The following is a 12,588-nucleotide window of genomic DNA, read 5'->3' as shown; positions in this document are numbered from 1 at the left end:
CTCAGGCTGCACCTATGCTGAGGTGCCATTCTCCTCAGGCTGCTCCTATGCTGAGGTGCCATTCTCCTCAGGCTGCTCCTATGCTGAGGTGCCATTCTCCTCAGGCTGCTCTTATACTGAGGTGCCATTCTCCTCAGGCTGCTCCCACTACTACTAGGGCTGGATCTCATCCATATGCATCCTTTAGCTCTATCCAGTGCAGTTCACTCCAAGCACCATGAGGAATAGGCGTGGAGTGCACTGCGAGCAGGTTGGAGCTGATTTAGTCCCTCAGCCATTAGCTGCACAGGGCTTATGCACTGGAATGTAGTTAGATAAACACTGCATAGTAAAAGCCCGCCCTTTTAATACTGCCCACAGAGCAGGCAGCCAATGGTAGACGCCGGCAGTTTCAAGTCTCCCCGATCACACTGCCCTGCTCTAGGAAAACAAAGCTTAATTTCCACGAAATCTTTTATTTTGCCCGCTCTGACGAGCTTAGCTTTTAATTGTAAGCCAAGTTACGTTCCCGGGGTGCAGCTCCAAAGACGATTGCGTCGCAGAAGAGGCAGATCGGGGGAGGTTGTTTATCTATAGTATTGGGGGGACCTTGAAACAGCATGTCCTATTTCCTCTGTTGTTTTGCTTCTCTTAGTCTGGATTCTCCATGTTGAACCAATTCTGATATTTGGGCTGGGACCTGCCTGTGTATGTATGTGCCGCTATAGGTTATGTATAGGGCTTTATTCTGCGCTGCCAGTCCTAGCCGAGAGCTCCTTAAGCAGGATAGGATTGTATAGTGAGAGTGAGAGAGTCAGGGATTTGCAGGGGGAGATCGCTGGGGTGGAGATCTGCAGATCAGATCTGGGAAGACAAGATCAGCACTGGATCCGTGCAAGTATTAGATGGAAAGCAGCTGTATCATCACCCAAGTGCAGAGAGAAGAGCCTCTGGTGCATCCAAAACAAGGTAATGCTGTCTGGCCAAGCATTGCAGGCGATCTAGAGCGATCTGGATCGATGACCACTTGTTTATGTGACATGGCTGTAGCCTCCTGTTATGTTCTTCCTGCTCGTCTCTCATCTTGTAGCCATATCTTTTATAGTCTTATTATTATTATTTTGCTACATTGTATGTGTCATGACTGTGCCCAGGTCTGATTTTATACAAGAGGAAAACAAGTGGAGACCCCTCCCTAAATGTAGGGGTGTGATCTGTGCACATTTTAAATAATGCTTTTCCTCTTGCAGCCTGCTGATCATTTATTACTAACCTGTCATTGCTGCCATTTAGTTGCATTTTCACCCTTGTTCTATCTGCTGCTGGGGATTGACGCTTTTTGCAGGTATTATTTGGGGTTTTCCTATAGTTTTAGCGTCGACTGTTTACGTTGCCACTTCTGGTAATTGGTCCATTGACAGGTATTATAACATTGGATTACTAGAGATGGTTGCGTTGTGTACCTGGTGTGGTTCGTGTGTTGATCCCTTTTACTCATGTTTTGATAACGTGAGTTTATTTATTTATTTATTATTATTATTTATGGGTTTTTTATGTTTATCCCGAATATTCAAGACTTCTATTAAAACATATTTATGTTTAACCCATATACACAAGCATAACATAGGACACGCAGGAGTAACGCTATTCTGTGGAGACCGATAGCACTTGATGGCTTCTGTCATAACAACAGCTCCTATGTAGTCGTGTTTTCGTGGGTATGGAGGTAATAACTTCGCTCCTCCTGTGTTTTTATACAAAGAAGAAGTCATCTCTGTTCTATTTTAACCAAAACAAACAGCCATTTCCCAGAATCGTACAGGTATCTGCGTCCCACGCCTCTTTTGTGGTCATGTTGTGATCCCGCTGCTTAGCTATAACCTGTACGGAATGGGATCCATGATCAATCACTTTATCGGTGCCCTTGGTGATCTGATCAGATTTGTCCAGATGTAGTTGCAATGGAGGAAAAAGGGGTCTGCGCTAAACTCAAAATGGATTCCTTGCATCTGTTTAGTTTGTCAGTGCCATGTGATGGCTGTCTATATACAAGCACTAGTCGCAGAGCACATCCCAGTCATATGTTGGTTATACAGCTGCAGGATGTGTATGGCGGTGAACTGGACCTTGCCTGGCAGTGAAAGGGTTACTGTGTAAATGAGTAACCTATGTGAGCCAAGGAGGCAGTGTTGTGGACAGATTGATGCTTGCGCTGTCCCTTTGATGTGCACTTATCAGGTGCAGCTTGTCTAATGCAGGGCCATTAACCATCTGAGACAACAGGTTCCGCACTTTGTCCCATTTGCTTGCCATTGATTGTTGTTGTTTTTACAAATGTGTTGTTTTTATGTGTAAATGAACTTGCAGACTTTAGACATGGGTGACAACAGGCTCTGACAGGTGGCACAACAGCCAGAAAGTTCCCCTTCTAGAGCGGGAGTTTTACTAAATCTTATTGAAAAGCATGTGAATATTGTAGGACCCCTATCCGGGCTTCTGTAACGTATAGCAGTTTATAGTAACTTGCTGCTTTAGCTGCTCAGGAAATATTTTTATGCTTTAAATACTTTGTAAATTTTCTAAATTAGTTTTATTCTTTTAGACCTGACATTGGAGCTGCAGCTATTTTTCTTCCTGTCGTAATAGATAGAATAACAGACAATCATGGATGTCATATTTGGGGTGGGGGCTAGAGCCAGGCATCACATTGATCGATCACCCCAAATGTACACCTAGCACCATATGATGGGGGGGGGGCACCTGTTACGGTGTTTCCCTCTTCTCAATTCCTATTGGAAAAGAGCTGGGGCAGAGGCGGAGCCTATAATCCCAAATTTCTTGGTAATGCAGGGGACGTGTATAAAAACTAACTTTGGCAGGAAAGGCTTAGATCCACATTCCATATCTATCTGGATACCTATCAATCTGTTCACATGTTTAATCCAACCATAGAACAATCTTTTCACGTTCTTAACTTCCTGTATGACATGATGTTTTTGTGTGTGTGTATATGTGTATATATATATATATATATATATATATATATATATATATATATATAATTAACTTCCTCTTTCTTTAAGCCGTCAAATATCTCTAGACCTATCTTACTGATGTAGAAGAAAATAATAATCAGTAATGGGTACTTGTGTTTCAGAGGAAATAACTACAGAATAGATTGCACATTTCCATTCTCTTTTCGCTCAGGTGTGTTCCTGCTTAAGTGGAACTGAGAAACTTTTGTGTGATTTATGGCATGATGGCAGCTAGTTTGTTTATTCAGCATATGCCACATTGTTCAAAAATTGTGGCAAAATAGCGGTGTAGCTCATCCATATGGACTCTTAGGCCCGATTCACATCTGCGTTCGGGCCATTCCGTTCCCCTATTCATGTGAAGTATGTGGAGCGATAAGTCCTACAAGCAGCACTTTTCTCTCCGCATTTTTCGTGCGGAAACCACACGGACCCGCTTTTTTATGTGAATAGTTTTCTGTTCAGAGCATCCCCAAGTAGACTCCCTGAATGGAAATCTAACCTGGATTTCCGTTCGGGGAGTCTACTTGGGCCTTAGCGGAAACTATTAGCTCTGCCCAGCATTTGATATAAATTTATGGGACTAGTTTGAAGGAGATCTGTCTCGTACTTGCTTTCTGGTGTGGAGGGCAGGATGGTATAGAGAAGGAAGAGCAGAGTAGATTGATATATATAGTGTTGTGTAAAAACAACTACTACTTTAAAATGTATTGGTCACCCTCTGGGTGTATAACTCCAGTGGGCAGTCCTGCACAATGGCAGGGAGCTATCATTGTATGTACTCCTACAGCAGCAGCCTCGGTCATTCATTGCCCTCTGGACTCCTTAGCTGGGACCATTCACACACCATGGGGAAGAAGGATTGTAGAGTTTCCCATCCATTTATTCACAGGAAAGATAAGCTGCCACCAGAACTGTCTTATTACCCTCTTCGTATTGGAAACCTGCATGCTTGGCCGAACCAAACATTCATGTTTATGAGGAATTTGTTAAGAATAGCTGAAAGCACATTCAGTCTACAGCCTTTGAAAGTAAATGACCACTTTAAGTGAAATGATATAAAATTATTTTAATTAATTGTAGGCTAATAATAATTAACCTTATTTATATAGCGCCAACATATTCTGTAGTACTTTACAAATCAATAGGTGTACTTTCATTATAGGTAGTCTCACATTTATATACTTATCAACGGATCATCATTACTTATTGTATTTATAGGTATGGAAGCTGTTTTTTGGGTTTTTATTTTTTGTAAGATCTCTATCCCCCCCACACACACACACACACACACACACACACATACACCGTTCCATGATGTCGTATATATTTGCCTGTGAAGAAAAACCTACGCAGAACAAAAAACTACATTTAAAAGAATAATATTCAGTTTTATATCCTCCTCTATAGCACAGACTGTTGGCAGAAGAGAACATATACTGATCCCAGAAACTGAGAATACATTTACAATTTTTGGTGCAGTTCCAGGAGTGGATCCAGCAGAAAGAAATGGAAGTCCTTCCTTTTATACCCAACTCCATTTGATTCCAGTCCTGCCTTTGGCTGAGAAAACATTAAAAACTGCCCCAAAACTGCATGTGTGATTCCAGCTTTAAGATAACACAGCCCCAAATAGCAAATATTGCTGATAGTCACTGGAAAATAACAATGGGACAGATTACTAATCTTCAGTTTTTTGTTATTCCTGTCACTTATGTCGGAGTTGGACTCTGGTTACTCCACAGCCCTGTATTTAAAGTGAACCTGTCACCAAATACAAAATGCTAAATGTCGTATGTCATTGGATTACCGCTGTGCCTCTCTATAATTTGGCATTTACTTATACATTTTTGTCCGTCCGCCCGTTCAAAATATACAGCCCCTGGAAACTTATATGTAAACTAGCTCTTCTCCAAGTGGGTGGGAACCTTATGTATTTCTCAGAGTAAATACAAAAAAAAAAAAAAAAAAGATCCCACCCACTTGGATAACTATAGCTAGTTTACACATAAGCCTAGAGGGGCCGTGTCTTTTTAAGGGGTGGACGGATTTAAGAAAATATACTGAATTTGAGGAACATCTGGAAAAATGTTCTGCATCCTGTGGATGTCCAGACTGGCTTGCAATGCCAGAACTTGTAGTTTTAATAGAAGTTTGACATCCACAAGATGGTAGCCTTGTCAAGTCAAAAAACATCTAGTACTAATAATAATGATCATGTCATAGCATCAGCCGGAAAAGTGTCTTATAAGTCAGGATAGGCCAACTATTAGCAAAGGAATGAGCTATTCACTGTGTGAAGATACTCCGCAATCCTCACATAGTGTAATTCATGTCCGCACATGTATTCACCACTACACCTAGTGTTTTACCATACCTGTATTATAATCCCAAAATGAGAAAGACAGATACAAGTATGCTATACATTGGGGCAGATTTACTAAGACTGCCTAAGGTTTAAAAATGTGCCTGAATTATCACGGTGGCGATTGTGTATGACAAATCCACATCTATAGACTGTCTAGCCCAGGGGTAGGGAACCTTCGGCTCTCCAGCTGCTGTGAAACTACAACTCCCAGCATGCTCTATTCACTTCCATGGCTGTTCCAAGAAGTATGCATGCTGGGAGTTGTAGTTTTGCAACAGCTGGAGAGCCGTACGTTCCCAACCCCTGGTCTAGCCTAAAAAAAAATATCACAAATATGAAATGTATGTTGGTTTATACCCTCCACTTATGGCAGATTCTGCTAACCATCTAAGGCCTGGTTCACATCTGCGTTCGGGCCATTCTGTTCCCCTATCCATATGAAATATGCACAGAAAAAAGTCCTGCAAGCAGCACTTTTCTCTCCGCATTTTTCATGCCAACCACACAGACGCCATTATAGTCTATGGAGTCTGCTGGTTTCCTAAGGTAACCAATGTTGTATGCAGATAGGTTTAGAAACCTGAATGCCGGTGTAAACCGGGCCTAAAGCTGGGAGAGATCCTCTTATTCACAGGGAGATAACCCACTACCAGATTTTCCTGGGACGTTCTTCCCTCTCCTATTCAGTACACATGCGCTACTTGGCCAAGTTGAGTTTGTAGGTGTATAGGGAAGTTGGCTGAGATAGTTCTGGGTTGAACTAAAACCTCAAGTGTATATCAAATTTAAAGAGGACCTGTCACCAAGTACATATAGGTCTAAAGGTCATATATCATTGGATTTCCACAGTGCCCCTGAACAATTTACCATATATTTCACTGTGCATTTGAAAATCTGAGATCTACCAATAGACATGAATATATTGCAAGCCACTTAGGAGACTTAATGGAAATAACCTTAAAAGTAGTGTATTCTTTTTCATCTTTTGATCCCAGCTACCCTATTCTGCCAAACTAATGCCATAGAGTTATGTTGTACATAGCTACAGCTACTGTGCACACATTTAGGATTGGGAGAACGGCGGTGACACACAACTGTGCTCCTCTAACAGCGAGGATCAGGGAAACCTATCATCTATTGCTAGCCTATTGGTGATATTGGCTAAAGACTTGGACAAATGGGAGTTTTTGGTAGCCTGAAAGGGCACCCCTGTGATGTGATTGATACTCCTGTTGTATGGGCAGCCAGTGCCCAATGAAGAGGTATACAGCCTATTATTAGGTCATACTTGGGTATACATGTATCCAAACACTTGTGTGATTGTGACTACAATGGCTAATCTACTGGTAGTGATGGAAATATAAACAATCAGTAGAACACAATGGGGCAGGTTTATTTATCTTGTTTAATCCTCCCACTGTGTAACTAACTTTAGCCAGCCTAAAAATTGAGCCAAACGTAACGGGGGCTCCTGCATAAAAATCTGACACTGCTTTAGAGTCTTCTGTCTTGTGTTATAACCACCTTCAGATTGGCTTATTTTCATACAATCTTGCGCAAATTGTCTGCTAAGCCACGCCCACTTGCCACATATTTCAAAGGATTTTAGTGTGTTAGAGACTTTTGCCATTGGTTTGATAATTGTCTAAAACAAGATGCAACATTTTGCACTAAAAATGTGCCCACTTTTAGTATACAGGCCAGCAACAATAGTAAATGTGGGCCACCAGTTATTCTTACATATGATCATAATATGCACATGGTAACAACATGCACACTAAATCTGTTATGTGGAGTTTTTAGATGTTCAGCTGAAAACGGAATGGAACGGATGGAATTTTCTTTTCCTTCAAAATAGAAAACAATCAGGAAAAGTTAAAAAAAAACATGCAAGAACCATCTGCTTACATAGGGTTCAGGGGCTGTTTTCTGTCATTTTTTTCTCAATAAAAAAATGATATCCTACCCTATATAAACATACTGTATACCCTTTTGTTTAGTGTCCGTATATAGCGGGTCTATGCAACTGATCTTCTAGATAGAATACAGTGAACACCTACGTCAGCATAAAAATAAAAGTTATGATGCCTAGAATGCCAAAAACAGCAGATTCTGCGGGGTCTTAGGGTCCATGCCCACGACAATTTTAACCCTATAGGTCTCTGTTATATATAGCGCCTTACCCTAAAACTCTAGATTGAATATGGCACAACACAGTTCTTTATACAGTTGTGTGCTTCATATCTATGACATTTATCTGTAGAATAAGGACACAGTTATACAGCATAACAAGTATTTTGCTTTATTTTCACAATTTTTTTTCTTTACTTGAGGATTTCTACTTGCTTTAGACACACAACATCCTCTGCTGTTATGTAATGGGTTAACATCGTGATCTAGTAACCGGAGACATTTGACGCTCTGTGCAAGGCTCACTGGCGTCTATGTTCTGGCTGTGCCTGAGAACTGTTTCTAGAAAGCAGCTTCTTGTCAGTCGTTCTAGTATTTTAGTTATCAATGTGTTATCTTTAGTTGTTAATTTTTTTTTCCTTGGGTTTTCAATTGCATTAGAAAGTTTAGCCTTTGCACCCTTTTATGTGTGTCTGCGGAGAAGGTATTTACTACTAGATAAATCTACTTGAAGGGATTCTCTATATGGATACAAAAGTCTAGAGATTCTGTTATCCTTCTGCTTGGTTCTGACAAAATTTACAAATAAAGGAAAGATGCAAAAATTTTTGTTGGTTTCCTGCCCTAAAAGTTTTACTATATGTATATCCTATGCACTACATAGACAAAGGTATTATTTATTTTCACCTACTTTTATCTATACAAAGGTATATTCTAATGTTTTTACACCTACAAGTGCTTTTATGACATCCCAGTCCAAATTCCTAGGCATTAATATGTAACTGAAACGGCTTCTGCGCTTCTAGGAAAGCTCTTCCATACCAGAGTCCTGCGATAACGTGCTTTATACCTCTCCGCCTGAGTGCTTGGTGATATAAGGCTTGTATACAGCTGCTCGGCCATGGAAACCCATACCATGAAGCTTCCGGGGCACGGTTTTTGTGCTGCTGTTAAACCAGAGGTGGTTTGGTAGTGAGCAGAGCGGTGGCGACTTTTATGCGTTGTGCGCCTCAGCACTCCAAAACCCCACTCGGTAACACTACATAGTGACACTTTTTGGCTCAATTGCTGTGGTATTTAGATGTCTCCACTTTTCAATATTGCCACTCAATGCCAGTAGTGGAACATAATTCTACAAACTACGTTGGCCTCCTATTAAAGTACCAACCTGAGCACTTTAGAATGAGCCATTCTTTCACAGGTAGTGTACGTCAGATATAGCTTTTATAGAGATGATTCATACTGGTGGAACTGTACCGCTCAGGTTATGCTGAATTACATTACATACACATTACATACAGACACTATGCTAGTATGCACATTTAAAGCACGCTGACAAAAGTATGTGGGGTCCACTTGTATTGAAAACTGGGACAAAAAAATGCTCTCTTGACATATATGTGTGGTCAATAGATATTGTCTCTTATCATAAGTTGACAATATCTGTTGACTGGAGGATATAAATGGAGCCTAAGGCCAGTAGCTGTGCGTGTCCTCATTGTTGTATCCTACTCTGAATAGAATCGTTCTGTTTGTTACTTCCACCATATGCGCATGCCCATATAGAATAATGAGACTAATACCACCAAAGGTGAAAATATGCTACATATTTATCTAAGGCTGCATTCACACTGAGTAAACGCTAGCTTATTCTGAACGTAAAACACGTTCAGAATAAGCGGCGTCTAAAGCAGCTCCATTCATCTCTATGGGAGCCGGCATACGAGCGCTCCCCATAGAAATGAATGGGCTGCTTCTTTCACTCCGAGCAGTCCCATTGAAGTGAATGGGGAGTGCCAGCGTGTACGCTCCGGCATGAGCAGAGCTTGCCGTATACGCCGGCACTTCCCATTCACTTCAATGGGACTGCTCGGAGTGAAAGAAGCAGCCCATTTATTTCTATGGGGAGCGCTCGTATGCCGGCTCCCATAGAGATGAATGGAGCTGCTTTAGACGCCGCTTATTCTGAACGTGTTTTATGTTCAGAATAAGCTAGCGTTTACTCAGTGTGAATGCAGCCTAATAAAGAAAAAATGCTTGGGGAGATTATTTTTGGGCCCTGTTTCATGTGCATCATGGATCCCAACAGTGCCCAGTAGACCTCATTGACTTATAAGCAGTCTGCCAGGGCTCTGCCGTGACTTTGCCATCAAATGTGACTGAAGTGCTGTCAGAGGCTCCAGTAGCGGGTTAGCATAGTCCTATACAAGAGTATAAAGGACTGTTTACATCACACACAGCACTGTTGACAGTCCTAACAGTAGGGTGTGTATAAGGCTTTTGTTACTAGGGGCTAACAAGCCACCACCTTAAAGCCACGGCATACCATTTGTGAGACAGGTAAAGCCATAAGAGTGTATACATATTGATATACTGGGTCAGTCTTGTAACTGCTGCGTTCCTATTCATTCCTGTTGGGATTTATCATGTGACATTCACGTTCAGTTTCACTTAATTCTTGATGTGAAAAACAGGAAGTGGAGTTTTACAACGATTATCCCATGTGGGGTATAGCTGTAAGGAGTTTGCCATAGGTTTACTGTTATGTGTTATGTACCGAGAACACTTGTGCTGAATCTAACAGCAAGGATTGCTCGGGGACAGTCGGGGCTAGAGAAAAAATACCAGCTGTGCCAAAATGAGAGAACCAGCCCCCAATGGCATCTACAGTGGGCACCTGCTTCTTACCACTCTGAAGCTTGGCATCTAAAGTCTGAAGTTGTCTTTTGTTCCATGTTTTATGAGGTAAACGTGTATGTCTGGCTGGTAGCAATGAAGATACAGCCCATCATTATTATTTCCATATGACTTGTTAGAAATGCCGAACAATCTGTCTAGAATATGTAAAGAATGCAGCAATTCTTTAATTTCCTAAACTGCTCTGGAGATATAAAAGCTGGAATCCGGTTTCTATGGCAGCTGCTCTTCATTTTGCCTGCACTATAGAGCGGGACCTAGTTGTATGAAACTCTTCATAGTGTCCATGTAAGAGCACATTGTCCCACCGCAAACTGGCTCCTCTTCAGTCGCCAATGAAACTAAGACCACACTCCAGTCTGCCCAGTGTGTTTTGTTTTGTTTTGTTTTTTTTTTACCTCTATAGCGCCATCCTATTCCACGGCGCTTTACAGATATTGTCAGCACAGTTCCATATTGGGCTCACAATCTAAATCTTCTATCAGTATGTCTGGAGTGTGGGAGGAAATCGGAATATGCAGAGAAAACCCACACCAACACGGGGAAAACATACAAACTCCTTGCAGATGTTGTCCTTGGCTGGATTCAAACCCAGGATAGCAGTGCTTGCTGCAAGCTGTCAGATGCAGTACTTGCTGGCCATACACTAGCTGTCACTCACATAAACATCCATACTCAGATCAAATCTTTATAATCCACTCTCTAACCAATTTAGGGGCTTCTGCTGACTGTAGACCACAACCCCTTGCCTTGTGAGCAGATTTGACCACATAAAGACATCATCTCCTTTGGCAACACACTTTCATGATGAAGAGACTGCTCATAAAGAGAGAGGGCCACATTTACTAATATTTAGGCTCGGTTTACATCTGCAAGCCGCACTTTTCTCTCCGCATTTTTCGTGCAGAAACCGGATGGAAACCAACACAAACTCCATTACAGTCTATGGGGTCCACGGTTTTCCTAAGGTAACCGCTTTTTTATGTGGATTAGGTTTCCATGAGAGGATTCCCTGAACAGAAACCAATGCACAGATGTGAACCAGGCCTTAGACAGTTTAAACTTCTGCTATGTTCATACTAGCATCAGCCTATCCATTGGAGGACCAGAACAACTGATAGGCAGACTGCTACAAAAGTGGTCACATACAGAGTCCAATGGATCCCATTAACTACAATGGGATCCCTTGAGTGAGTGTCCTTTTATACGGAAACCACTGGATAAAAAACTTGGACTTGCAGCACTTTTTCACCTGCCAGTTTTTAACGCACAACGCGACAGAGACTCCAACACAGATGTGCACGTAGCCTTAGACAGTCTGAACATGTGCCAGATTTATCACAGTGACTGATGCTGGACAATAAATCTGGTGCATCTGTAGACTGTCTAGTCTATGTTTATACCAATTTTTAGTTTGCTTACTTTGATACAATTATGGCTTACTTTTTCCTAGAAAGAGCCCAAGAGATGTTACTCTTACGTCCATGTCTTGTCATAACCACAATAGTAAATCTGGACCGCAGAGGGCAAAAACTGAGTAGTTCTGAATTTAATATTGAATCAGACCTGGAATACACCTTCAATTTTCCTTCATGAAGATATAGATTAACTAAATTGACTAGCTTCTGAATTCCACATTTAACAATTGTAAAGAGACCATTGATGCTAAAATGTACCAATATGACTGCCAGAAACGCTTTATTACCAGCTATTGTCTGTCTATGCCATACTTTCTGCACTTAATGCTACACAGATTATAAGGTTCCTCTTTCCACCTTCCTCTGAAGAGTCATTTAGTCCCCATTATGTTGACAATACAGTCTCTTCTGTCTTCATTGGTCTTTATGCCTTTAACAGTATGAATAGTCTTCACCTATTACAGTTTGGGTTTTATTTCATAATTTTTGGTTGACCTGGAGGTATATATGTAGCCGTGCAGATGAGAAGACTCTCTCTTGCTGTCTGGTGCCATATTTACTCTCTATAGATTCAGTGTGTAATCTGAAATGCAGTAGTTATTGTATAAAGGTTTTCTATGTCTGCCATCAGTCTATGTGACTATATACTTGTACAGTGTTATCGGAGAGTGCGGCGATACTTGTACGTTGTAGACAGTGTCCTCTGCTGGTGGAAGTTTCAGCTGCTCTGTTTTCAGTGAAGAAGTTTGCAGGCTAGAAGACCTAACTATGGCTGCCTGTAAAAAGTTCTTTACTTTCTAGCAATCTCTAGATGTGAATAAAGGTATACAGGTAGATGGTGTTTTGTTTTCCTCCATCAACCTATGGAGGAAATAATAATAGCATAAAATTCTATCTAAGGGGAGAAATAAGAGCTATCAAATTTGGTGTCCTGGTGCCATAAACTAGATAAATCTATAGC

The 12,588-nt window shown here is 41.2% G+C and overlaps 1 protein-coding gene across 1 annotated transcript in view; it reads left to right on the top strand.

Moving 5' to 3' along the window:
* The first annotated feature begins 412 nt into the window (after positions 1-412).
* The window catches only part of CTDSP2 (CTD small phosphatase 2), a 31,831-nt gene continuing 19,655 nt past the window's right edge, over positions 413-12,588 (top strand). The window contains exon 1 of the mRNA XM_075265598.1: positions 413-948. Within this exon, the coding sequence (XP_075121699.1) occupies positions 885-948 (64 nt within the window). The 5' untranslated portion in view covers positions 413-884. The remainder of the gene's footprint in view (positions 949-12,588) is intronic.

This window comes from Leptodactylus fuscus, chromosome 2, assembly GCF_031893055.1.
Source record: "Leptodactylus fuscus isolate aLepFus1 chromosome 2, aLepFus1.hap2, whole genome shotgun sequence".
Classification (NCBI taxonomy): domain Eukaryota; kingdom Metazoa; phylum Chordata; class Amphibia; order Anura; family Leptodactylidae; genus Leptodactylus; species Leptodactylus fuscus.
This window is presented reverse-complemented; position numbering and strand designations above follow the sequence as displayed.